Below are 27572 nucleotides of genomic sequence, written 5' to 3'. Positions count from 1 at the left end.
GACAAAAGTAGAACACCAGCACTTTTCACAAAACAGGAATACCACAATTTGATTAGCTCTAACAACTGCCAGACACAGATACAAATCATTTGCCTCTACAAAAATGCAGCAAAAATTATGTCTTTCCCTAGCTATATCTTGAGTGGCCATAAACAAACAAATTCTCCAGTTACTGAAAATGATACTTAACATCAATAGCCTCACTAACTTCTAAAAAACAGCTGGCACATTATACTCCATCAGCCATTGTAGGCTCACTCATTTTTATGTATGTGAAAGCTAGAACATCTTGAAGATTCCAGGTCTCCATCATAAAAACTGGTTTTATGATTATTTTAGCAGAAAATGTACTATTGTTTTAGCAACGAATATGTATGGTTTATGTAAGTTCAGTATAATACAATATGGCATGTAAGATCTGTAATATTAAGTGTCTTGTAGATATATACAGTCTATCTATGGGATTTTACTACTTTTCACTAGAAGTAAATTCAGCACTTTACATTTATCATCTTTCAGCTCCTCCAGATCAGAAATATCTTACATTTGCAAATTTATGCCTAATTGTCTGCATTTCATCGTACAGTCTTGTCGTTCCAAGTTGGAGGGGAGGGATACTGAAAAGACACAAGCTACTTTCTCAGGGTTTTTTTTTTCAGCTGAGAGCCTATTATGCTGAAAATTGCCTGATTTCAACTTGTTATTGGGACTTGCAATTTGATTGGCTCTTGATGTGCAACTGAAATTAAGTGATGTTACTCATGCACATAAAGCAGCAGAACTCTAAAATCACCCACAGAAGAGATTTGCTGACAGACAATTCTCATATTGCTCTTTTCCGGAACTGAAACATATTGACCACAAAGTGGTCTGCCAGTCAACTTTACACGTCCTCATGCAGCAGTGAAAGACCAGATAAGCTCTTTGCAAAGTTTGCTGAGGTACGTACTTTACACCCGTCTCTTTTCCCAGACGGTAGCCCAGCACAAAACATCCTAGCCGTGATAATCTCATATGTGGAATGACATAATGTTTGGTCAATAATTTCTACCTCTGCTTTCTGAAGAACTGCTGAACCTTCATCATCTGGAAAAAAAATCAACAGTATTTTACTCATCTATTGAAATATAAAACAAGAAGCCTTCAGAAAATATCCACAGATACTTTTGACCATTGAGTTATTCCAGATTCCAAACAACTAACTGCTACAGACCAGAAAGCCTCTTCAAACTATCAGGCAATTGTTTAATGTGATCTGGGTCCTTCAGACACACCAAATACAATGGCATAATCACTAGGATTGGCCAAAAAGTTTTTTCTTTGATTTTTTTTTTCTAGAACGTCTCAAGACTTCTTCATTTAGTCTCTTTTTATTTCAAAAAGGAAACAGAATTTTACAAAGATATTTAGATCATCACATGATAGATTTGCAGTGAGGGCAGCATATCTGAAGGAGCCAAATTCAAGATTAAGATTATGAGTCAGTTTCAGAATGCAAATTCTCAGAGCATAAAGAACCAATTTCCACATTTGCTTCTTTCTGTCTGAATGATTTGGTGAAACACCTCTTTTTTACAAGATATATACTTTAATAATAACAGAATTAACCTAAAGTTTCCCCTCCTTTCCGTATAGCAGGCCCAATCTCATCACCAGGTGATCCTTTCAAAATCTGGTTATAGCCAAAAAGCCCTCACTCACATATTCAAATATGCAAGCTCTAGTTTACATAATGAAACTTTATTTTAGGATTTGATAAAGCTAGTATGCAATAAAGTATACATTGAAATTAAAAGATTGGTTTGGCACTTGTATTATAGAAGCTGACAAAGGGAATAGAGGGAAACAGGAAAAAATACACCCCTACTTTTTTTTGAGACATTACATTTATCTTTCAAAAAACCAGCTTCTTAATTTTACATATGATTAACCAGCAACCCAAAGAGAGAAACCCCACCATGTGTCCCACACCTCCAAGGGGAACAGAGGGGAAAGACAACCCTGTGATATTTTGGTGTAAGTGTAGCTCCCTATGCTAACAACACAATATGGAAGGCATTCAGATCCATGGGACCAGCAGCATGATTTCCTGAGCATACAAAGGAACATGCACACTGCCCCAGCTGTGAAGGCTCCTGGGAACAAAATCCGATCAATGGAAGGGATAAAACTCACCTGCTTCCTGCTTTTGGCCCCAACCTGTTATCCAGCACTTGTCCCTGCTGCGGGCTTTGTGGGAAGAGGGAGGCAGGCAGATGGGCTGGATGAGGTGGCCCATGGTGTCCGGCCAGGGTGTGCTCAGCTGCAGCAGCGCGATGTCGTAGTCATAGTTCCTGCTGTTGTAGTACTCGTGCACTACGATCCGCCGCACTGCAGACACAAACTTGGCATGGCCCTGCGTCTGCATGCCCAGGTGGGCACGCCACGCTCTGGGGTCAGCCAGCCTGGGCAGGAGCAAACAAAGAAGTTGTGTCTTAAATAAGTACCTCAAAACACCCACAGACAGCAGGGCTGGGAAAAGCAGAGTGCAGCACCTCCATTCAGTTCAAACTCTGGAACCTAAAGGCACTTGTGGATTCTGGCCGTGTTTGGGACAGATATAGAGGGAAGACTGCTTACTTGCTCCCCTGAAAGCAGTGGGCTGCAGACACAAGCCATTCTTTTGATATCACTGATGCGCCACAGTAAGCAGCTCCCACAAAATGAAGGCTGACCTGCCAGGGCCATTCACCTTCTTCAGTGTTTGAGCCACCCACAATCCGAGAAATGAGGTTGCTGATCTTGCTACTGCCACAACCTGCAAGAGATATTTCAGGTTATAATCCCCATCTCAGTACTTTCCTCTAATGAGGAGGCTTCCCACACATGGCATGAAAGGATATTACACTTTGAAATATTTTCAAATCTATTTTATTCCCCTGTTGTAATAATAAAACTTCTCTCTTTGGCTACTCTATCAACTAAATCAGAGATGACTCTATTAAAAGGCACCAGTCTGGAAATTTTACTAAGTCCCTTTTCTAGCTCTGCTACAGAAATTAGCCCCAAATATTTCTTGTGTCAGAAATGTCAAAGGATCCATTTATTTAAGAAGCATCACAATGAATATATGCAAATAGGCAAACCCTCATCTCTTTTTGATACTGCCAACCCTGACCTGAAAATAGACCAACCAGAAAGAAGTTCAACATCATCAAAACACTTCTTGCCAAAACAGTGGGAATAATACAAGAAAAATATATGTGGAGATTGGACATTTATTTGACAAACAAGGTGGTACAATCATTATTTGGTAGGGAAATGATTGACTGACAATGTATATCACTAACAGGTGAAGAAGTCATGTCTCATCAACACAAAAATCTGAAATCTTAATTTGAAAAGCAACGAAGAAAGACCCTTCTATAGAGTCTCCTGTCCATCCCTAGTGCTTGCACATGTGCTCCGGAGTTTTAGTCCCACGCTCCCACACACAGGTGTTAATATTTCTGAATCCTTTCCTGAACACATCCAGAAAGTCAAATGTAGCTTTAATGTTTCCAAATAAAAATAGGCCTATGTCTAGTCTCTTAAGACATCCTACTGGATCCAAGGCAAGTGCTGACAGATTTGTCATACAGGCAGCATGCCAGAGACAGCTGAGGGCCAGGCAAAATCCTAAAATGGTTTCGTTTGGAAAGGGAGTTTAAAGATCATCTAGTTGCAACCCCCCCCTGCCATGGGCAGGGACACCTTCCCACTAAACCAGGTTGCTCAGGGTTCTATCCATCCTGGCCTTGAACAATTCCAGGGATGAGGCATCGACAGCTTCCCTGGGCAACCTCTGCCAGGGCTTAACCACCCTCACAGTGGAGAATTTCTTCCTTGTATCTAATTTAAATCTACCCATTTTTATTATAAAGCCATTCCTCCTTGTTCTATCATTGCATACCCTTGCGAAAAGTCCCTCTACAGTTCTCCTGTAGGCCCTTTTAGATACTGGAAGGTGCTAAGAGCCTTCTTCCTAAAGCTGTCTCTTCTCTAGGCTAAACAACCCCAGTTGTCTCAGCCTGTCTTCATAGGAGAGGTGCTCCAGCCCACAGATATCTTCACAAACCTCCTTTGGACTTGTTCCAACACATCCGTGTTGTGTAATCTACTTGAGACCATTCAGTTTAAGCAACTAATCCTAACCCCACTTTTATTGTGATTGCAGTGACAATCATCTGTTTGCTTTACATCAAAACAAACTTCAAAGGTTGTACAGAGGTTACTTTAGGAAGATTTAAGACTAAAACATGACTTGATGCTATGAAGTCTTAGGGTCTTCACCATCTGGAAGAATCAGAGAAGTGAAAAGTTTGTGGTTTTTTCTCTCATTGCGGCTGTATCACTCCAGAAGTCCAAATACAGTTCAACTTCAATGAAGTGCCTGGCATTGCTGCAGACAACAAAAGTTGCTGCCTCCCCAGCTAACCCAAGTTCACTCTGTAATTAACCCTGCTGCCCTAATCCTCAGCACAGCTGCAATAAGGAGTACAGCTTTCTAAGGTTTCCCCATAAGTGTAAGCCCACCCTCCTACAGGAACTTGTCAAGTTCTGAAACTAGATCTGAGATAAACTGATAGCTGATCATTACCCAACCACTGCAGAGAGAATGCAATAAAAATTCAGTATCTGCAGCCCGACTTGTACCCACTCCAAAACAGGAAGAAATAAAAGTCTTTATTGTGTAAATAGTTCAAAGTTCAAAAAGATGAATACTTGAAAGGAACTTACTGCAGCTGCTTTCATCACTTCCATCAACACAGTCCACAGTCCCATCACACCTTGCGTATTGTTTCCTAATGCAAATGTTATTCCTACACTTGAATGTGTGGTTGGTGCAGGGAATACCTGAAATAGTTGTGAGGAAAAAACCCAAAACAACCATTGGCTCAGCTTAACACACGAAGACATGTCTGCACAGATAGAAGGTGTTGATATTTTAATAGTTGGTAAGTAATATGACAAAAAAAGCACTTTGGTGGGGATGGCTTAACCTCTAAACAGAATAAACTATTCAAATAGAACTGCATCTGTACTTGGATGTGCATTTACTTGGCCAAGTCCAAACAAAGACGACTTCTCATCCTTTCCCACAGCACTAACACATACAGATATAATAGTGAAAATTAGATGTAGAGTGTAAGGATAGCAAGAGAAAACATCCAGTGCTCTGGAAAGGAGCTCTCTTTTGTATTTTAGTATTAGATGGGAAATGAAAGGTTGCAGTGGAAGCAGCCTTATTAACTGTATCCAGTAAAACAGCAACCCCCAAAACTCAGCATTTTCCTGTTTCCCTGTGGCTTGCAATAAATGCACTCAAACCCAATCCATTTTTCTTGTCAAAGCACAGAGGTATCCCGTAATCATTTAAAAAGACTGTCTTGGGGGAGGGGGTCAAAAAGTTTTCTTTTAAAAAGTTACTTGCAGCACTTTTCAGTTATGCTCCCTTTCATATGTCACAGCATCCATTTACTCAAAGTTCTGATTCAAAACTTCCATTTGCCTAATGCCAAATTTACAGCTTCTGCTAACCTTATAACCCTGAAAACTATGACAGAGAAACCATAATTTTAATAGTTATTTTACAGATGGTAAAATGGATCCAGGAATTAATTTGCACAGATTATGCTGTAAAGAGATAAAATCTCAGGTTACATTTTAATTCCCTACATCTCCATCATGCACCTTAAATACTTAATTCTTCTGCCAGTATTTTGCAGAAACAGATGCTCATGAGCTTATTAAAAAGAAATAGTTTAAAATCTGTAACGGCTTCTTTCTAAGTGTATCAGAAGAATCAAACGGAATTACATAGCCCAAATGAGATTTGACAGTGCCTCTTAACCTTTTGAATGCAGCATCCAGAATTCAAGTCAGGAATAGACAGATGAGAAAAGAGAGGAAAAACTTATTCAGGAGAGCAGCCTTACGGTGGGTGCAGTTCTGCTCATCTTTTCCGTTCTCACAATCAGTTATTCCATTGCAGGCAAGCAAGTTGTGCTGTATCGCAAAGCTGGAGTTACAGTTCCACTCAGGGACAACTTTAAAAATATAAGCCAAATCAGGTACAGAAGCATTCCTGTAAGTGCTAACACATCCCCTTCTGACTATGTCTGGATACAACATTCATTCCTTCAAGGATGGGCAATACAAGGCAATACATTCCAATTAAAGGATGGGCATCAGTGCCAAGTTATGCATGGAGAAAAGAGAGTACAAAGTGAGTGCCCCAGGTGATGATGCTTAGTATCACTCTCATCTACTCCATGAACCCCTCTTTGTTGTTCTCCCACAAAAATAAAATAACTCATATCAAAATGGCACAGAACTTCATTAATTATTGCCAGCTTTTATCACATATGAAAATGCATCCTACTACAGCTATTACTGCACATTGAAATTTCTTCCTCGTGCTCTCCAGTGCCATATCTTCTTTATTCTTGGTTTTGTCCCTTGCCAATGAACTATGAATTAAGCATTCAAGAGACTGTCAGATAGTCTGTACCCAGATGTACAAAGAAAGCTGAAAATATCTTCTGTTGTTGCTGTTAAAAATTTCACCTTGCTTCAGCTGCCTTCTAAGATTAGAGAATACATTCACTGTGTTTTCCAGTCATGATCTCTAATTAGTGAATACAAACCACAAGAGAGTTCATCACTTTCATCGAAGCAGTTGTTTATGCCATCACAGCGCTGCATCTGCTGGATGCATAAGCCAGTAGAACACTTGAAATGTCCAGGTGGACATGCTGGAGGTTAAAACAAAACAAAAACAAAACAACAAAAAAAACCAAGCAACCAAACATCAACATTTCTTTTTCACAAATATTGCCAGCTTGTTTCGATTTACAGTCACTCAGCTGCTCCAAGGAACAATAAAATTGATCTAAATTTAATAGTCTGTATATATTGCCAGCACTTAAGTTGAATTCAAATGTTGAAAACTGGGATATAAAAAAGAGGAAAAAAATGTCTCTAAAGTTCCAACTGAACTGTTCCTGGAATATGTACCACAGGCTCTCTAGGGCTGGAACAAATAAGCCAGTGTTTTATGGTGCAACACAAGACTGCTTAGAAGGCTATCTTTGTTTTAAAGGATAGACTCACTGCCAATAACCAAAATTTGCAGCACTGTGCAACTTTGCTAAATAACCTGCACTGAGGTGGTGTATGAACTACATAATTCTGCCTTATAATTCTGCCTTATAAACTAAAATAATAAAATTTCTCCTCTTTTTACATACTTTACATATATTCATTATATAATTACATATTTTATATTACATATAATATTAAATATATTACATATTAAATTAACTATTTAAATTAAATTATTAAATATATTACATATATTCAGTGTATACTGAATAAAGTTCCTCTAATGTGACAAGTAACTATGTCTAGAAAACACTGCTTCTCTACCACCTTAAAAAGAATATATAAGACTAACACAGGTGAAAAAGTACCAGTAAACAAGTTGTGTGTTTCAAGACTGGAAAAAACTCAACGTCTCAGAGTTTATAAATTTTTTGAGCAGATTTTTTCAGCTCAGATTTCAGATTTGCACACACTGTATATAAATACATGGAAACACTGAAATAAGCAGATGTTATTTGGTACTCTTTTCATTACCTGTTAGCCTTACAGCAATAGAAACATTGCAAACAAAATGTTGGGGATTAAAACAAACAGGAGCAGCAGACTTTAACTGACTTCACCATGGTCATAGTCATGCAGGAAGCTCTGAGGACTGTGCGGAAGAGAACAGTGTGCATTCAGGAAAGCAGAACATGCTACACATGCCCACAAACCTTAGATGCACAGCCTAGAAAAGGTTCTTTGCTAGTCATCTGACTTAGTGAGATTAGAAAAGAAAATTAACTGAAACCCAACAGGTAATTTCCTGCTTAAACTTAATGAAGTCCTACTGGACCCAAAAATAGCTACTTCACAGATCTGAAATGCAAAGAAGAGTTGAAAGAGATAAAATCCATCTTACGCTGGCTGATGTTATAGCTGCCATATTCCACCAGCAGAGGCTTCTCAGAGACCTTCGAACTGCACTGCAGCTCCACGCTGACAGCAGAACTTGTAATGTAGAACACTGTTTGGTGATCGACATAGTAACCACAGTACCTGAAAGTGTCCAGGCGAGTTCTAGAGCAGCCTTCATGGGAAAACTGCCTTACATACAATTTATATGTCAACACTACTGAACTTCAGCTCCCATAGTTTAATTAAGAACCAAAAAGAAAAATATTTCTCAGTAGTTACCCAGCCTTCATCCACCATTAACATTGAGGAAATTTACTTCTGAATGTCACACCTTCAAATAAATAGTCCTAAAAAGAATGCCTCGAGTGCATATTTACTTCAAATTGCTATTTTGGCAAAGAGGTTCCTTCGTCTTCTGCCTAGGTGCCACTTGAATCAGAGAAACCTAAATGCTTTCTGATGCCAGCAAACATTTAATCCATCAATTTTTAATGAATTTCTAACATTTCTTTCATCAAATATGCCAATTTCTACCAGGGGGTAGGCAAAAAAAAAAAAAAAAAAACTAGATGAAAAGAAAGCAAAGAAGAAAATACAAACCCCAAAGCAAAAAAACCCACACCCAAACAAAGCCTCTTTGACAAGGGAAAGGTTGTTGGATCATTATTTTAAAAATGGAGACAGTTTTAAAGGTAGTAAATCAGTGAACATCAACAGTACAGGTTGTTATAGAAGTAGAAATAAAGACTCCCTCTTCTGCTCAACAAAAATGCCTCAAAAATGCAACACTTAAAAGAAAAACATCTGGGTTTAATATTCCTGCCAAAATCAAAGTACATACAAATCTTAAGTAGATTTAAGAGCACAGGCGGCTGTATTGATTTTTAGCAGACTTGGCACACACACTTGTTTGACAGCAGTACAAGGTCACCCACTGACACAAAAATTAAGACAAAGAACAAAAGAAAAAATGGATTGTTGTATTGTTAAATGGAGCAGGGGACTATTAGCCAGAAGTAAATATTCCCCTTGTGTATTTTTCCACATCAAGCATTGCACCAGGACTACTCTTCATGTCATGGCATGGAGAAAAATTGGTCAGTGATTTCCATGTGAACAGATGTTGCCTCAGTGTCCTGAGCATCCCAGTGAGGTCTGCCAAAGGGAATGGACACATTCATATGTTTTCATGTACACCCTATTTCACTGGACTAAAATCAAACATCTTGTCAACAGATCTATGAGATTCTATTCCAGCAATGTGAAAAATAAAGGAAGAAAACAATTTTTAAAAATAAGGCTTCTCTTTGACATCCTGAAAGCAGATACAAAATTCCAAGTTAATTTTACAGCTTCTTACTATAGGAAAATGATTGTAAAAGAAGCTCTGAGCAAAGAAGCAAGCAAACAAACCCTCAAAACCCAAAAAAAACCCCCCAAAACAAAAACAAAATCCAAGACCAAACCCACCAAAACCCCCAAAAAACCAGCATCACCAAACAGCAACAAAAACCACAAAAAAGACCCCAAACCAACCAACCAACACCAAAAAACCCTAAAAAACAACAAAAAAATCCCTCCAACAAACCAAAAAACAAACAAAAAAATCCCCCAAAACAAAAAACAAACAAACAAAAAACCCCAAAAAACCAAACCAAAACAAAAAAACAAACAAAAAAACCCCAAAAAAACCAACAAAAAACTGCCCCAACCACTGTCTTGGGTTACAATGTAAGGTGCAACCAAAAGTACATATTTCTACTACCATCTATGTGAGCTGTTAAAATGAGAGAGACAGTGTTTCTTTACCTTCTCCATGACTCAGCCCTGATAACTCCTGGGAAGCAGTCACCACTCTGGGGAGGCCAACTCTGCTAAAGGACCATAAAGGACTTCCCAGAATGACTCACAGAATTACATTATCCCATTGTGGGATTCCCTGCCCTGGGGGATGTACCAAACAGTCCTGCCTGTATATAATTTGGGGCTTGGGACACCACAATACCACCACTTGATACCCAGAAGACTCTTGACAGCTGCTGCTGGATCTCCAGAGAAAGAAGAGACCTTTTCACAGGATCACTGCTTCGACAAGACTGTATCCATCCTCCAATGGGACTGCAGCCACCATTTAATCAGACTGCTACTGCCACCCTGACCAACAGGGTGTCAAGTCATATTCTGACTTTTTCTGTTTAAGCAAGTGTTTCTGTACTATTGCCTTTATTGCAATTTTCCTATTAAATTGTAGCTCTGACCTGGAAGCTCTTGCAAAATATTTGTGTGGAGTTAATTCCTCCTGCTGGTTTGCCTTCAAACCCACCAAATCTATCAGTGTTGAGTGCAGACTTCCTACGACAGGAAGTCTAATTGTCACCCATTTTAGTGTTTGTCACCAATGCTCCCAACCTAAAACAGCCTGTCAAAGTACACAGCAAAATGCCATTTACCAATCTGATTTCCTTCAAGTAGCTCACAGACATTTTCTACATTTCTTACTTCTGTCAATGACTTACACAGTCTTCCTTCCAACAAACCCTAGCAACATAAAAAACCCCAAACAAACAAAAAGCCACAAGCAAACAAACAAAAGTTGAAGTCTGCATTGACCCCTTCTTAGACAAATAAAACAAATTCATCTCACCAAAAACAGAGGAAATTACTGCCCATCTGTGGAAAAGCTGAAACAGGTACATTTCCTTTACACAGTGAGAAAGGCCATATGCTCATGGGATTGGTAAAAGAAAGTTACAGGCCCTCAGGAACCTTTTGCTGGTCTTTTACTGGTCATATATCCAGGTCCAGGGCAAATGGAAGTTGCAAAGCACCATTTGTAACTCTGTGCCATTGCTCCAGAGAGAAACTGATTGAGGGGATCCTGTCCCATATGTTGGAGAAGTGAGCAAGATAGTTTTTCAGGGGATGAGCAGATACATGCGTGCTGTAGCAGAAACAAGGGGATATTGCACTAACAGTTTCAAGACAAATAAAGCACCTCTATGTTCACATAAACGTCTACTAGTCTGCTCATAAGACACTCATTAGTATTCCTGCCTCTGAGAATTTCAGGTAAGAAGTTCATCAGCTGTAACTTCTTTGACAAGGCAGTGAAACATTGTATGTCCACTGGAAAAAAGACAAGGAAGGACTGCATGGTTGTGTTCAGTGTCTCTGGTTAGAGAAAGCTCTCCCTAGGGGTCTAATGGAACCTCATCTGCACCACCTGCTTGGTCACAGTGCTTACTAATATCAGTATCCCAAAGGTTCTTAACCATTTTAACCTAAGATAACAGAATAAACATCCCATAGGCTGCAACTGCAAGAGGCTGAAAAATGGGGGTCCCCTTCCTGCACCCCCCACCCCATTTCCAATTGAAATTTGGAAAACAAAAAAATAAAATAAAACATCACCATGTTTCATGCTTGAAGTCATACTTTTTCTCCTTCAAAAGTAAATACGGGACAGAAAATCAGAGGTTCAAAGGCCTTATTTTCAATGAAAAACACAGTCTTTCAAAGGAAAGCTTGTCTTGGTCTACTACTATAGCCAGCAACTTGCAACAGAAAGCAGGGGCATGTGTTCTTGTGCAGTACTTCAAAAGTAACCCTGAGTGCTCTTCTAAGAATCATACCATGGACATTTGATTCTGTGGAATGCTTAATTGGCAGGTTTGTCAAAAAGCTGCTCATATTCTTTCAGGATTCTCTGGCAGAGAATTCCTCATTATAATCCTATTATAATTTTTCCCTCCAGATTTTGCCTTTGTTTTTTATCTCAATCATCCCAAATATCTTTCAAAAATCTTCCAATTTCTTTTCTAAAAAGACCACCAAAAATCACACACACACACTACGTATGGTGTGTTTTTCCCATCAAGGCACAGTTGTAGAAGATTCAAACTGAATTTTCACTCTATAAATATTACATGCTACTGAAGAACAGATGAAGCTTTTTCTTCTCTCTGTAATTCTTTCAGTTGTACTCTTAAGGGCCTAATTCAATTAGTTCCAATAGTGAGTTCAGAAACCCAAGTTTCAAGACTAATCTTACTGAGGTTTCCATTTGAATGAAGTTTAAGAAAAAAAAAAAAAAGGGATGTTCTAAATCTAGCCTTGCCTCATCATCCAGTATTCCAGAGATAACTCCAAAACTGAAGAAAGTCTGGATGGACAATACGCTGCGAAAGCAGTGGTATCATAATTAAAAAACAGCCGCAACATTTTAATAAAAAATACTTCAAAAACACAGTGATTCCTTGAAAGCCACTTTGTGCAGTTTCTCTTTCAAGAGCCAGTGACTGGAATGAAGAAGCGGCTACAGTTCTATTCCCAATCATCTCATTGCAATGGCTTTCACCAAGAAGTTAATTAGATTCGCGGTCCTCTTGAGCAGTCATAGAATTAAGTTACACTTACAACTAAACAGACCTTGTTTAATGGCCCCAGAAAACACAGAGATTTATTTTAGAGTTCACAGGACATCAATTTCTCTCTCTCCAGAGGGTACCAAAGACTCTTGTCTTCATCTTTCTGGAACTTTTCAGTAGAAAATATATATATATGTACACACACATATATACATATATATACATATTTGATAAGGATTGTTACATCATCAGCTAAAATGAAAGAATGGTAGGAAACCCCAGTGAATTACTTCTTTCCTTGTGGAAGCTTTCTGAGTGAGCTGCAGTAGTAATGGGATGGTTTATCTTGGTACCATTACATTAATAATCCATGCAGAGTACTTACATGTGTTCATTAATTTTCCACCATCCTCGCTCACAGCCTTTAATATTCTTCTCACTAATAGTATAGTTATGGAACTTCAGAGCTATACCAAGGCTCTTCTGTGGAGTCTGTTGTGAGCAAGAAAGATAGTGCAAGCAGTCTTCTTTTTCCTTTTGCTGGCATAGAACACAAAAGTCTATAAACGCATTTCAGGAATTATGGAGCTCGGCATTGCCCCACCCTGGGAGCTGCGCTGGCTTCACCAGCTCAACAGCCAGCACTTTACACACTTGCCAGCTATTCCGTCCTGAGGCTAGGGTTGGCACAGGCCCACCACAGCTGCAGGCTTTCTCCCCCTCTAGCCAATAGTCTTCTCATCTTTAGAGAGCCACTGGCCATAGAAAGCAGCTTTTGTATCAAGATCAAAGCACTCAAACACATCCAAATGTACTTGTGTAGGGACACAGAGCCCCAGAGGATTTTTAGAGTTAAGATACTGCCTGGAATACTTGTGTCACATTTGTAATGCTAGGAGTTACTTCTACCACATTATTATAGTCTTCTGCTAACACCTGCTCAGCCATGTATTCTTCGGTATTTCACAAAACCTTTCTAAACCCAGCAAAATCACAAGTGTTCATACTTAATTGGAAATTCTTTTGTAAAAGGAACAGAACCTTTTTTGCATGGCAAGGCAGTGTTAAAAACAAAGACTGATTCAGGGCAAAAAAAACAGAAGTGAAAATTTTTCTCCCTCTCTCTTACAGAAAATATAACTTGGGAAATGAGCAAAGTTTCAGTATTGCACGAAAATACAACATTGAAAATGAAACTGGTTTGAGCAATAAACCTTTCTATCAGAAGTCCAGGGTGAACTGAAGACCGTAAATTTAACCCCCTCAAAAATCACCTTATCATTCTAGAAGAGGAAGAGGCTGTAGGTTATGGCTAGCTGGACTTCATTTATATTGCTGTTATTCATTGTGGTCAGTCACTAGCTTAACAAGTCATGAGTACCGTAAGCAGAAAGATGGGTAAAAAGGGGATTTTATCATATCCATTGCTACATGCCATAGAGAGGAAAACACTGAAGGGCAAAGCCTAAGTCAGGGACTTTATTTCAGCAGCACTAATAAGGAAACACTCATGTCAGAGAAAACAGAAGTACTTCAAAACAACATCAAATTTCAGCAATTTGCTTTCAGGAGAGTACATGAAAAGATGCAGAAAAAGGATACCAAATTAAAGAAACAGCATAGGATTGTGCTGATAGGACAGACCATTCTGAAGACAAATTAAGTGTATTAGGCATATGAAAAGATACCAGAGAAGTGGCAGTAATAACTTAGTTAGGGTTTTTGTACATACTTTTCATTCAGATTTCTGGGGGTAGGAAGAGAGGAGTTAAAAACAGTCAAGTCTTACATTGCCTGCCATGAAGTAATTCTGCAGGTTTAACATCAAAACTTATCTTAACTCTTCACCTTTGTAATAAGACAGCTTAGGTACTATGTTCTCTTCCTTAAAAACACATGCACAGAAAGAGAAAAAATTGATACAAAACACCTGAGCACAGCCAGCTATTCAGCAATGCCCTTTCTATAAACTACTACATCTGTGAGGATGCAGGTTACTGCCAATTCAATCACTTCTGCTTAAGCTCAAGAGTGCCTAAGAGAGAAAGAATAACGCTACCTGGAAGTTCCATGCACACAGGCATTTTGGAGGGTAATAGCTTGGGTAATATGGACTTGTGATTCTCCCTTCATAGCCGGTTTCCTCTTTTGTCACTATTGCTTTTCCACAACCTGAGGAAAAAAAAAGAAAAAGAGGCAAAATTTGGTGAACCTTGATATACTTTCAGTAAAGCTATTCAGTGGGCTAAAGCATCCAAATTTATCAGAAGTCTGTCACTACAAAGCTGGGTGGGTCAGGAATTATATTTAGCTGGATTCAAGTTGTAAAAAGAGACCCTTCCCAATAATGCACACAGAAGACAAAGGATACAGATACAGGGATGAGTGCTGGTCTCTGCAGGACCAGAAGAACACATTGCAAAGTTTATCTATGTAATTTCACAGAAGACAGTTTTGCAAACAAGAATAGCAATACATCCACACTGCAGTACTACACAGGGACCTCTAGTCTTAGAAAGCAGCCAGTTAGAAGTGAAATGGACAACATACTAAATGAATCAGCCTCCTGGAACCCAAAACTTTCTTGTATGACAGCTCAATGGATTTACAAAATTCATTAAAGACAAACTCGCACACACAGAGAAACAAAGAAAACTGAGACTTGAACTTAAAGAAAAACAAACAAACAACCCACAGCCCACGCAGAATAGAACTTGAAATTAATTATTATTTGAGAATTTATCACATGTTTTTATGATGGTATATTAATGCTTTATTACTGTCAACATGAAAAGTATGCAGCATCTTTTGGAGCAGCTTGAATTTCCTTGCACTGAGTTGTGTGAGATTTTTCTAGTGACACTAGCATGATATTCCTTGCACTGTTTGTGATTATGATCTCAGCATTTCTTGAAGATTAAAACAATAAAGTCATGAGCTTGATGCACAAATACAGACTCTTTTGTATTCCTGAGGAGGCAGGGACTGATAGCAAATTCAGAAAAAGCAACTGAAGTTTTATTTTCTGAAAACAGTTTTTAGTGCTGTCATCCTTCCCCTTTTAACATGATCCCGGAGTCCCAAGGCAGAAGGGCACTGCTACACCTGAAATAACAGCCCCATCTACTAGCATACTGCAGTCCTTGCCAACTGAATTCAGGGCTGCTTTCAGCCTCTTATCTTCATACTTCACAACTAGTCTGATCGGATTACATTACTCAATAGGAATAATGCAGAGGAGATGAAGGGGAGACAGGCACCTCTAAAAAGAAGAAACTCAGATACAGGAATCATTTTTCCATAGTCATAAACGTGACAAGCACTTCAGGATGTTAGAAGGAGCAATATAATAAAAACACTTCCAAACACAGAACAAACCTACTTTCTTGTGTAATGACTTCAAAATAGCCATTGAATTCCTTTTGCTCCTTTACTTGTGCTGCCTTAAATATTACCAGCATGAGATTATTTGTGGACACAAGTGACACCAATGAATCAGCTGGTTCACAGGCTCTGAGGGGGAAGAAAGAAGAGCAAATACATAAGCAATCACTTAAAAAGCAAAAAGCTTAACACATTACTCTAACTCTATGCATAAATTTTCCACTGGCTCAGATCTTACCTACTTCAAAGTCCAGTCAAATCTCCATGCCCTTGAGCAAAAATGTACCTGTTACAAGGGCAGTTATAAACTCAATACTGGAAATTCTTCTTTAAAAAAATAGCATGAAAATTAATATGGAATGTTTCACTCTATGAGATAATGACTTCCAGCCTTCACTCCCAGTAAAAATGAATGAAGAAAAAATTAACAAAAAGCTGGAAGAAAGAGAAATCTTATTTATTAGACCAACAATTTTATCTTCTTGTTGGGCAGTGGGAAAGACAAGGAAGTTATTCTTCAAGTCAGAAATTAAGAACCTAAGCAAATCAAGTAGTCTCATTTAAAAAAAAAAATTACTTTCCATATGCATTACCTAGCAGACATCTTCAGTCCTCTACAGATACTAACATGTAAGTGAATGCCATCCAAGTCAATTGGAGATACAGATTAGTACAGAACAGCTCTCGAAAAGGACTGACAAGCCAACGCTCTGGTTCTGAGGCTTATACACAGACTGAAATGCCAGAGAAAAGGGTTTCAGGGGTGAAAATGCTGAGCTTTTGTCTACTTCATGGAGGTGGTGTTGTTTCCATTTGATTTACAGAGTCCTATGGAATTAATTATCAGGGATTTGAAAGAAAAAGTCCCTAAACAAGCATAACAGATCATTAAAGAGAGAGAAGAAAAAGAAAAAAAGCCCTCAACCCATCACAGCTTCAAGTCAAGATTTTTATAACCCTCTTAACAAATACAGCAGATAAAAAAGCACGGAACTAGTGAGTGCCAGTAAGTGAAAATCACAAGACTTAGTTTCAGAACTTCAGTCTTTATCTGAAAAGCACTAATCTTAATACAGAATAGCTTGCTGAAGGGAGGAAATTTTGACATTCTCTTTCAGTCAGTATCATTTCCTGATAAGAAACAGAAACTTTTGCCCAGTAATGTGTGAATTTTTCATAGTTCTGTGGCTAGGTGAAGATGCACTCCAGTTTAAAAAAAAAAAAAAAAAGAGAAAAAAAAATGAAGAAAATTTCCCCTTTTATTACCAAAATAACTTATCCAAGAAATTTTTATTTGTCAGGTGTTATGTGAGTAATATATGAAGATCAGAGCAATTTTAACAAAACCAAACTAACCAAAAAATGAAGATGATAGGTCTTCAGAAAAAACCACAAAAGTTGTCAATTAATTCTTAATAGAAATTTATACTCACTGGTAGAGTATCTTATCTTTGATTGGCATCAGAGAGTCATAAATGGTGAGCGAGTCAGTTATGCAGTTATCTGCTTCAATCTGAAGGGATACTATGGAAAGGCGGACAAGGTAGCCCACAGAGGCAATAAGCTTAAAATAGCAGATTGTTCCCTCTGAGGTAGCTTGAGTATCCAGAGGAAAGTGCTCATGTAGTCGGTCAGCATAGAGATCATACATGCAATTTGTTCCTGTGAAAATGTCACATTTTCAACACTGGATGCAATCACTCCAAAACTTCTAAATCCACACAGCATTAAAATAAAAACCCCTAAACCTTGTGTTAAACTAAAGCAAAATATGAAGGCGTATCTAACTTGGAAAACAAATTAATAATATAATTATAGAGTGGTTTGGGTTGTAAGAGATCATCTAGTTCCAAACTTTCTGCCATGACTGGGATACCTTCCACTCGACCAGGTTGCCCAGAGCCCAATCCAACCCAGCCTCAGACACTTTGAAAGGGCATCTACAGCTTTTCTGGGCAACCACCCTTACAGGAAAGAATTTTTTCCTACCCTAAACCCAAACCTACCCTTTTTCAGGTTAAAGCCATTCCCCATTGACCTTGTGAAGCCTCCCTTTCTGGCTGTCTGTGTCACTCACTGTTTTCATCTTAGTTACATTTCTGTGGTCCAAGAACAGTCTATTTATAACAAGCACAGAGCATGGCCAGCAGTGCTGCTGCCAGGGTATTTTCTTGCAGGGTATTAGCACTACAGCAGTGCCATTTTGTAAAATTTGCAGTTAAAGTTCTGTGGAATTTCTAGAGGATAAATTACTTAATTCTTCACTGGGACATACTCATCTACTTTCAAAGCATAAATGTACTGCTTGCCCCTATAGACATTAGGATATTAAAAATACATAAAACAAAATCAAAGGAAAAATGCTGTTGCATGTCTGTATGCCCCCAGCTTTTTTATTCATCAAATGTCAAGGTCCTCAGTGTTTTATCATTACATGAGCTAGAAGTGGTAGCAACAAATTCAGATTCACAAAGTCCTTCAGTTTGGAAGGGATGCCAGGAGTTTTCTTGATCAACATTCTACTCAAAGCAGGATCAAAATGAATTCAGACCAGGACTTCGTTCTGCCCAGTGTTGAAAATTTTTGCAGTGCTAGAAATCACCATTAGTATGGAAACACTGTGGAAGAAAAATTATCTAACCTACCCTATACAAGATTTATTAAAAAAAGGGTAAAAATTTGTGTCATAATTTAGACTAGGATAAGAAGAATATTACCCTACTTGCATCCAATTTTCCAATTAAGCTGAAACAACTGCAATTTCCAAATAAAATATATGGTGGTCTTTTTTTTTTTAATTCAAAATTGCAGCTGGCAGTCAGCAAAAAGCTTAGGGAATTTTTGTTTGGTCATGTCTAAAACTCTTAACATAGCTCTTTAAAAGGTGAGAAGGAAGAAAAATGCAAATTAGGGAGAATAGGATCAAAAGTGAATATTTGCCTTGATTTCTGCCTATTACAAACATAATAGTTTTTAATATTGTATTCTAATATTATTATATTAGAATTATAAAATTCTGAAATAGTTACCATCATGGAACGATGTCGGAACTCAGAATGTCCCACAGACATTCTCGGATGTTCCAGACCCAGGTCAGAAGCATCTGAGACCCTGGCATGCAGCCAGAGACCCCTGTGGCTTTGAATCTGACCCATGGAACAATTTACCAACTTTGCGGGAAGAACAAGAAGTCACAAAAGTTTAGGTATTGTAGTAGAAGTAGTCACGAAGTGAAGGGTAGGATTTTTGAGTGCTGTACAGGGGGGTTTTAAGCCTTGTACGCAGGGGTCCAAGTTTTGTACATGGGGGTCAGGAGTTCTAAGATGGAGGGATTTGGGTGTGCCCTGTCCTCTTTCTTTCTCCTTCCTAACCTACATGTCTTTGGTGATGTTGGCACTCACAAATTGGTCTAGAGTAGAAAGTCACCATTCAATATAGATAGTAGGCATTGGGGAAAAAGTATAAACATGTAATACGTAGTATATGATATAAAAGATGGCACTAGCCCCCTAGGAGGGCAGTGTGCCTTTGTCTGACCTGCTGAATGGGCCACAGCAGTTCAGGAGAAGAATCTTTTAGATAACCAACAATAAACTACCTTGAAACCAGACAACAGAAGACTACTGAGTCTTTCTTTGAAAGCACGAGTTGGAGGAGAGACTTTTCAGGGTCACCCCAATCAGGGGGTGAGACCCAAAAGAACACCAGTTAGAGCACTGTGAAAATTTACTACCAATTGTTGACTCAAATTAAATGTTGACCTTTTAACCAGTAGCTAATCAAGACAGGAAGTGGCAGGCTTTGTCCAACTTCCACTTCTAAATGACAATCTTGAATGTAACATGAAACTAATGCGATGAATGTTTATGAACAATCTGTAAGGGTCACATTTAATACAAATGAATTAGTTAAAACTATTTAATTTTTTGTTTAAGTAATTGTTCTTCCTTCTTCTTATCTCTTCCCAACAATATTATTTTTATAATAGTTATTTGTGCTTATCTAGTTACCCTTAGCAGAGCCAACTTTGATCATAATCTCTAAAATTATATGTAACTACTATTAATTCTACTAAGTAATTAATAACAGGATGAGCTTGCTGCTGTTAGGGGGCACAGTCAAGAAATTCAGAGCTGACTCTAGAACTACAAGTAGTTCAAGCATACTGGCTTGAAATCAAAGCTGGAGAAAATCTTTACCCAAGCAAAACCAGCACAATCAGATATTAAGGCAATGCAAGAACCTCACATCAGCTGGATGCCCACAAGTTGCTTCTCCAGCACCACTCTTCAATAAATCTGCACTCCAGTCTGTACTTGAACCAACCACTGGGTTCATCTCCATACCCAAAGTTTACTCCATTGGTCTCAAAATACAGCCTGCCAGTGCTCATTTGATTTGTGCTGCTGCATGTTCACTTTTACCTCTGCATCATATTCCATAGTCCTAAACAGACACAGCCAAAGAACCCCAACAAATAAAATTGCACCAGTATAAGATTCTCAAGTACTGTGGCCATCCATGCTGTTTATCCCCAGGAACTTCATTACATACCCACTCCACACTTCCCAGAGATACCAGCTGACACCTGTGGGTGCCTATACAAAGTCTCTGAAAGATGTCTAGAATATGGCAGGTCATCCTTCTCCCTTTGGGTAAAAGACATCACACAAGGCCTAAAAAGTCTCAGCAAAAATATTTGTGTTGCGCTCTTCTTAATTTCTTCTGTTTTAGGGGCTGCATTCTGGAATAAATTGGAACCAAGTTCCAACTGTGCTAACTTCTCCACCCTGGAACATGGAAATGGGAAACAAAATCGCAATGCAAGTAACCACCAATACGTAAAACTCTTTATAGAAATAAAATGCACATTAACGAGATGTGGTAGAGGCCAACATTGTTATGCTTTGCAGTTCAAGTTGGGAGGCTTTTAACAAATGAATGCTGTATCAAACTCAACTTGAGTTTTGAGAAATTATGGGCTGTTAGCAATATAAACCTTGCAAATCCTGGACCATGCTCTGTGACCTGAAGTCTGCCTGTGGACCTCAGAACTAGCAGAGCTTGCCTTGGCTGCATGGCAAAAGTAGTTGTTGGATTCCAAAAAAAAATATGCAAGCTCAAACTTCTGTTACCTTTGCAAGGTAACAGAAGTAAAAAATCACAGGCAGAAGTACAACAAAATGTCTCAGGAAAGAAAAATACAAACATGGAAAGCTATAAAGCCCTTGAAAAACCAAAACAGTGTGACTTCTCGAAATGAAGAGTCAGTCTGCGTCAAGTAGCAAGGGAAGCCAACACATCCCCAGCAGATTGATAACTGTTGGTCCAATAGAGTCTTAGCAGGTGTCTCCATCAGAGGTGCAGTACTATTGCTCAGCCTAATAGCACCATTTTGTAGGTACCTACTCCATGTACTAGTGAAGGTAGACGTCCTGTACTTTTGACCTGCTTATTCAGTGCTTTGCACACTGGAAAAGAACCCTTCTGGGAGGTTTACAAAATGAAACCAAGCAGGTGTACAAATAGTGTCTCCCACAACCCTGGCAAAACTCAACTGCCTAGAGTAATTACTGTTAGGGAATTAATTCAAAAGAATAACTCACCACTAACCTTGGAGAAAGGGAGTTAAGGTGGATAAAGGATGGACAAAGGCATGGACAACATATGCTCTTGTTCAGCATATTAAATTCATTACTGTCCAGTTAAGAAAAGGTTAATCTGCTGGTCAGCACAATGAATAGCAAACACCTGATTTAGTTCGTTTCCTACTATGTCACCAGGTACATCTAAAAATTTACCAGGCAGATTAAAGGTAGATAGTTCCTCTGTTTGTTACATGCAAGATTCTTGGTCATCCTTTTAGTAAGTCAGGACTTAAATGCCAAGGCTGAATTTAGCCCTCTTAAATTAACACTGAACAGTATCTAAGTCCAAGTCATGAACTAAAAGCTTTGTTCTCCACCTCTCCTCTGCAGGAAGCTACCAAAAGGGTGAATTACCTGTTCCTGTTGTTGACCAATAATCTGATCGAAGACCTGCTGCATAGAAAAAAGAGTTGTGTGAGTCTTCCTGCTTGTCTGAAATCTAGAATTCAGGGTTTAATTCAATCACACCTCAGTCCTAAGACTGAACACACAGGACAAAACACTTTTCTCAGTATGGGGGTTGCCCTAGCCCCCTTCATTTCTGAAAATTCTGTAAGCAGCTTTGGAGGTGAGGCAAGAAGAGACTGCATGGTAATTAAGCAGTCAGAGTTAGTTGAAGGACTGAGACAGGGGTAACCCTGGATGTTATTTTCTGACTGATGTCCTTAGAATGGAAAATCATTAAACATTTTGTAGCTTAATACATTAAACATGCTTGCATCACAGGTTGTGAGTTTGTTGGCCAGACAGGAATGGCACAAGAGTTATTTAACAAATGGGCACCTTTATAGGCTGTTCTTGAATCTTTATTAAAGGTGTGATAAGAGTCATTTTCAATGAAATGATCCACCTTAACCCTTCATGTTTTTATGCTTTTAAAATCACAGACTAAGCCAAATCTGCCTACAAAGGTACTCATTTTACCTCCTGACTATGAACATAACCACTCCCAATACTGGAAGTTTTGCACTCACTGCTTACAAGAACAATTTTTACCTTGATTTGACCTCAAATCTAATTTTTATTTTTCTTCCCAGTTTTTTTTCTTCTATTACAATTTTAGTAAGCTAGAGATGTAGGATCAATATTTTATTTATAGACTTTTCTACTCCAAAGTAAAAAACATCTCCTTAATGAAGGATTTCCTCAAGGATATGGATGTGTTCTAGTACTAACCACTTAGGACAATGGAATCAATGTCGACTGCAAGGCCCTGAAGACTTCCCACTGAAGTCCGGTTAATGATACTTGTCTGAATGGAATCCTTTAAAATGGCAGCCACACAATCCTCACACAGCACTTGTCCCTTCGCCTGTGGTACCACAAATACGATCCAGAAATGAATAAGAAGGCCTCCATTGTTGTTGTTACTGAAATAAAGAGCTCGGGTTATCACCTTGGACTGTTGGAAGTCTTCTGAAGACCAGACTCTTAGCCCAAGCTTCTGAAGCACAAATTCAGAAGTGCTTGGCTCATTTCCATATTTTATAATTACTTTAACCCAGTGAATGTGTATTTTACCCTTAAAGAAACAAACAAACAAGATAAATCCCAAAACACCAAAACACACTCTTCACATCCAGTTGGGAATATTCAGTAGGCTGACTTCCTGAGGGCTCCTAACTATGGAGATCTGTGGAAATCACATTGTCTACACATGAATTAGAGCTGGACTATTTCCTAAAGATCAAAACAGAAATAGTAGAACAGAAACATTAGAATTATCATCTCCAGAAACTCAGAGCTCTGCAGTGGTATGCATCTCACCCTGCACTGTGTGTTGTAGTATGTAGGAAATGATTCCTAGACTATTTAGGTAACACATTATGTGAGGCCATGTATGACCACACTAATCTCTATCTCCTTAGTGGGGAGAAAGACCTTTAAATCAAACACAGCCTAAAAACCTCCAGTTTCTGAACCAAAACTGTATTTGGTTCTAGAGGATTGAAATAACTAAACTTCTAACATTAGCTGCAAACATTAATAATAGAGTAAGAATACTTTATTGCACAGATTTCCTACTTCTTAAGTAGAAAATGCTTTTATTCTAGTAATATTACTCACAAAATATGTGCAATTTAATCAATAACACAGAGTTGTGCTCCAACAGCATGCTTAAGTGATTAAACTTCTACATGAGCCAAAGAATCAGCAAACCTCTTTATTGACATTATTTCTGTTCATCTTGCATTGTATTTCTGGCAGACAAGGAACTGTTTATATTACTTTAGTTTGCCTTTACTTTTGTTAAGAGAATTGTATAGGTTATAAACCTATTTTTCTATCAGTTCAAGTACATAGCAAAGAAATTGAATTATAACTATTAAAAGCAATCTCGTTTTGTGGGCTTATTACATTATCTACTGCCCAGCAGAAAAGCAATTACTTTAACCACAGTTTTACCTGACTTCTGAGACAGTGGACTGCTTGTAAAATTTGGAGAAAGAAGAAGTTGTGTAGACCAAGTTCATCTGAAAGACAAAGTATAAAGATTTAGCATTCTGAAAACTAGTCACACCTAGAGATGCTATATGCCTAGGCTTTTCTAGGAACAACCTATTTTCCACCAAGATTACGCAACACACACACACACACTTCCAGACATACATCAGCCAAGCTAGGCAGAAGAGGAGATGAACAGACTATCTCTTCAACATATCTGTAACAAATCCGGTATTCCCAGGAAATATCAAATCTTTTGCCCATGGCCAGCTGGCATAAACAATAATGCTCTTTCCATTTCCAATAATGCTCTTTGACAACAGTGCACATCCTTCACCCAGAAAATCCCAAACACAGAGACCATCCCTATCCTGATGCTAAAACTTAGGGCCAAACTTCAAAAAATGCAAACACTCATAACACTTTTTTGGTGCTGTTACTAAGGTGCAGTGGACAGCACATACCAGAGCTTTTCCCACAGAATCATAGAAAGACTGAAATAGGAAAGGGCCTCTGGAGAGCATCTAGTCAAATCCCACTGCTCTAAGCAGGGTCGACTATACCATGTTGCTCAGGGCCATTTCCAGTTTTATCTTCAAGAATGGAGACTCTACACCTTCCCTGGATGAGAACCCCAGTGCTTGATTCCCCTCACAGCTAAGGAATTATTTTTTTTAATGTGTCTATGGAATTTTTTTCACTTTGATTCCTTTGCGTCTATTTTCTTCATCAACAGCTTAGTATTAATATATTTCTTTCCAATACACACAGTGTAAAACGTGGAGAAGCAAAATCTCTGCCTGCTCCCTGCCGAAGGACTGCCTTTGGGCAAAGCAAGCTCCTGATTCTCCCTGTTGCTGGGCTGTGATAATACTGGTGTGACAATAACCTTCCTCTCCCCATCCTGTTCAAAGCCACAAGGTGGCATGTACCTCAAGCTGTCCAGACCTCACTCTGCTGCTTTATGATTAAAACTAATGTTTAATCGAAGGACTGTGACACAGAATATTGTAAATGCTGTAAAAATCACATCCATATTAACCCCTAACTTTCATCATTTGAAACAGAAGTTTAAACAATAATTTTAAGGGCCTAAATAAGATGGGTAGAGCTCAATCTTGCTCTAGATTAAGGTACAAGAGATTTTATGTATTGCTGTTACTATCAAATGGAAAGAACCTATATAGAGAGCTTTTTCTACCACCACTTGGGGTCTCTGGGCCAGCAACCAGTAACAAAAGGGTTTTGAGGAGAACAAACAAAATCCCAAATCCCCCACTTCCCTTCTTACAATTTTAATCAACAGTTAAGGTTGCCGGTTTCAGCAATGCAAAATCCATTGATGAGTTCAGGCAAAGTTCACAGATAAAAAATAAATTCCAAGTAATGTTCAAGTTGGAGGTGGTGACACTGGCAGCTCAACAACTCTCTATTGCCTCTCTCCACTATGTCTGACATGGGCAGGATGCTCTGAGAGAAGAGCAAGACCCAGGAAATGCAGGACATTAGAGCTGCTTCATGGACATCAGGGAAAGGTGATGCCCTGCACTGGTTATCTGAAAGAACTTCAATGATTAATTTGCAGGACTTGGAAAGAGCTGGAAAACAGGAACATCAGTTCACATTATAAGGTGACAAAAACTTTGTAATTATTGAAAATTTCTTGGTTGCATCTAACTTTTTTGTTGTGGCTGTTGTTGTTTTTGTTTAGCAGTTTTCATACAGTTGCCTCAATCCTAATGTGGACAGCACTGCAGCTCCTGGCAAAAATGTATTTTTGCTTTCTACATCAAATGTCTTTAAAGTCAAATTCTCTTTTAAGATTCCCCCCCACCCCTTTTTTCCCCCTGTAGAGCAGCTATTGATCCAGAGTTCTATTTTTGCTTTGACTGATGCAAGGTATTTGGGAGGTATAATGGTCTTTAGAATACCTAGTATCAGAAGGAAATGTAAATTTCCTTCTGAAATATGTTTGTGATAACTAGTGTAATTACAGATGCTTTAAGGCAGAAGATACCAGTGTAAATGCAAAAGATTTTGAGATTTCATCTGTTTGATGTTTCAAAAGTGGCAATTGAGTTTAAGGACTTTTGTAGAATTTTAGTCACAGATCATAAAATGTTATCCATAAATTAAGTCAAATGTAAAAACCAGATCCATTCAAAACTGCTTGTGATTAACAAGCTGAAAGAAGTCAGTTCCTTCATACCTCCAAAAAGCCACTGCTTGCACATAGTCCTCTGAGGGGAAGAGGTAGAAGAACACCAGAGCAACCTCAATGGCATCTAAATATCACTTGTCCACAGCTCTGATCTTTTTTTGCTAACCAAGCAGCCCACCCATCTTACCACATGCTGCACAGTCTGTGCCATAGAGAGGAATTCCTTTGACTCTTTCTGCCTATATTCTGGAAGAAACTCTATGTTGGCAACACGAAACAGTCCAACAAAATACAATGCATCTTTGTTTTCCGCCTGAACTGCAAGAAACAAAGAAGACAGTTAGCCTTTTTTTAATAACAATGAAGGTTTTTTTATTAAATTCTAAACCAAATTAATCTATTTGGCCTTTGTAGTTTGAAATAACTACCCAAGAACAGAACACTTTTATAGCCAAAGTGTTCTAAATATGTACCAAATTATGGTTAATTGAGCTCCTATTACCTACACACAAGATAAGATACCACCATACAAACAAGCCAGCATAACTGAAGGCAGTATCAACATCCAGATTCTGGAGCATCCCTAAGGTATCTTAGGCAGTATTAGCATCAGGGGCCTAAAGAAGAAAATACAGCTTTTAATGCTTAATTACACACATATTTATTTTACTCCCCTTTTACTTCCTTAAATCTATTCTGAAAAATAATGTACTTATCTGAACTTCAGAAGGCCAAGAAACACAATGGAAGGCAAAATTTCTGAGGAATCAAGCTCATAAAAACCTGTCAGGTCTCTGCAAATCAGCTTGCAAATGAAAATGTTTTCCATACCTCTGAAATATAAAGTCATGCTCCCTAAAGCCAGCTTTTCTAATTACTTGTTAAGTCTTAGCAAAGACAAAAGTTTTTCAGACCCCATTTAAAAATTTCCATGTTTACTTTAGAAACAGCCTTCAGGACAACTGAGATCCTAAAGTCATCTGAAAGTACTATTGGTGATAATGATATATGGAGTTGCATGAACTTTCAGCGACTCACCAATGAAGAGCCACAGTAATGTCCAGGTTACAACTCCTAAAATGAATAGAATGAGAGTAAAGAGAATTATTTTGTTTTGAAAATTCCATAGCAACTTATCTTTTTTCTTCAATTTGTCATGCTTTTTCCTTGCCAGAATTCTCTTTGCCAACTTGTCTTCTGCAGATACCATTTGGACTGAAATACTGGTTGCCTAAAATAAGGTGAAAGACAACAGAAATCATGGAATGTTTCTAGCAGAAGCTGAGTGATCAACAAGCATCAACCAATTTGTTCCTCAGAGAAAAGTCTCGACTTCCCTTCAGGCTGTCGAGCAGTGGCTATGGGCAGGCTCCACCTGCATATCTGGCTCCCTCTGAGAAGTTACCTAGTTACCTTCAGTGAACAGGAGAGCTCAGCACAGGTCTTGCTGAGATGGGACCTGCACAAAATCATCACCTGGATATCCAAATGCTTGGCAGTTTATTTTGATATACAATCTCAAATTTTCTAAGCTGGATTCAAAAT

General features: G+C 38.5%; 1 protein-coding gene across 1 annotated transcript in view; it reads right to left on the bottom strand.

The window, feature by feature from the left end:
• The window catches only part of TMPRSS7 (transmembrane serine protease 7), a 46460-nt gene that overhangs the window by 2911 nt on the left and 15977 nt on the right, over window positions 1–27572 (bottom strand). Inside the window, exons 2-18 of the mRNA XM_038141041.1 lie at window positions 27199–27258; window positions 27066–27101; window positions 26215–26345; window positions 23828–23895; window positions 22598–22791; window positions 21776–21814; window positions 17207–17435; window positions 15772–15902; window positions 14449–14561; window positions 12775–12881; window positions 8027–8163; window positions 6669–6776; window positions 5958–6068; window positions 4759–4875; window positions 2620–2797; window positions 2176–2444; window positions 950–1086 (exon numbers count right to left, since the gene is read on the bottom strand). Of these exons, the coding sequence (XP_037996969.1) occupies window positions 950–1086; window positions 2176–2444; window positions 2620–2797; window positions 4759–4875; window positions 5958–6068; window positions 6669–6776; window positions 8027–8163; window positions 12775–12881; window positions 14449–14561; window positions 15772–15902; window positions 17207–17435; window positions 21776–21814; window positions 22598–22791; window positions 23828–23895; window positions 26215–26238 (1962 nt within the window). The 5' untranslated portion in view covers window positions 26239–26345; window positions 27066–27101; window positions 27199–27258. The remainder of the gene's footprint in view (window positions 1–949; window positions 1087–2175; window positions 2445–2619; window positions 2798–4758; window positions 4876–5957; window positions 6069–6668; window positions 6777–8026; window positions 8164–12774; window positions 12882–14448; window positions 14562–15771; window positions 15903–17206; window positions 17436–21775; window positions 21815–22597; window positions 22792–23827; window positions 23896–26214; window positions 26346–27065; window positions 27102–27198; window positions 27259–27572) is intronic.

This window comes from Motacilla alba, chromosome 1, assembly GCF_015832195.1.
Source record: "Motacilla alba alba isolate MOTALB_02 chromosome 1, Motacilla_alba_V1.0_pri, whole genome shotgun sequence".
NCBI classification, from domain to species: domain Eukaryota; kingdom Metazoa; phylum Chordata; class Aves; order Passeriformes; family Motacillidae; genus Motacilla; species Motacilla alba.
Note: the sequence above shows the minus strand (reverse complement) of the source record. Positions and strands in the feature narration are given on the sequence as shown.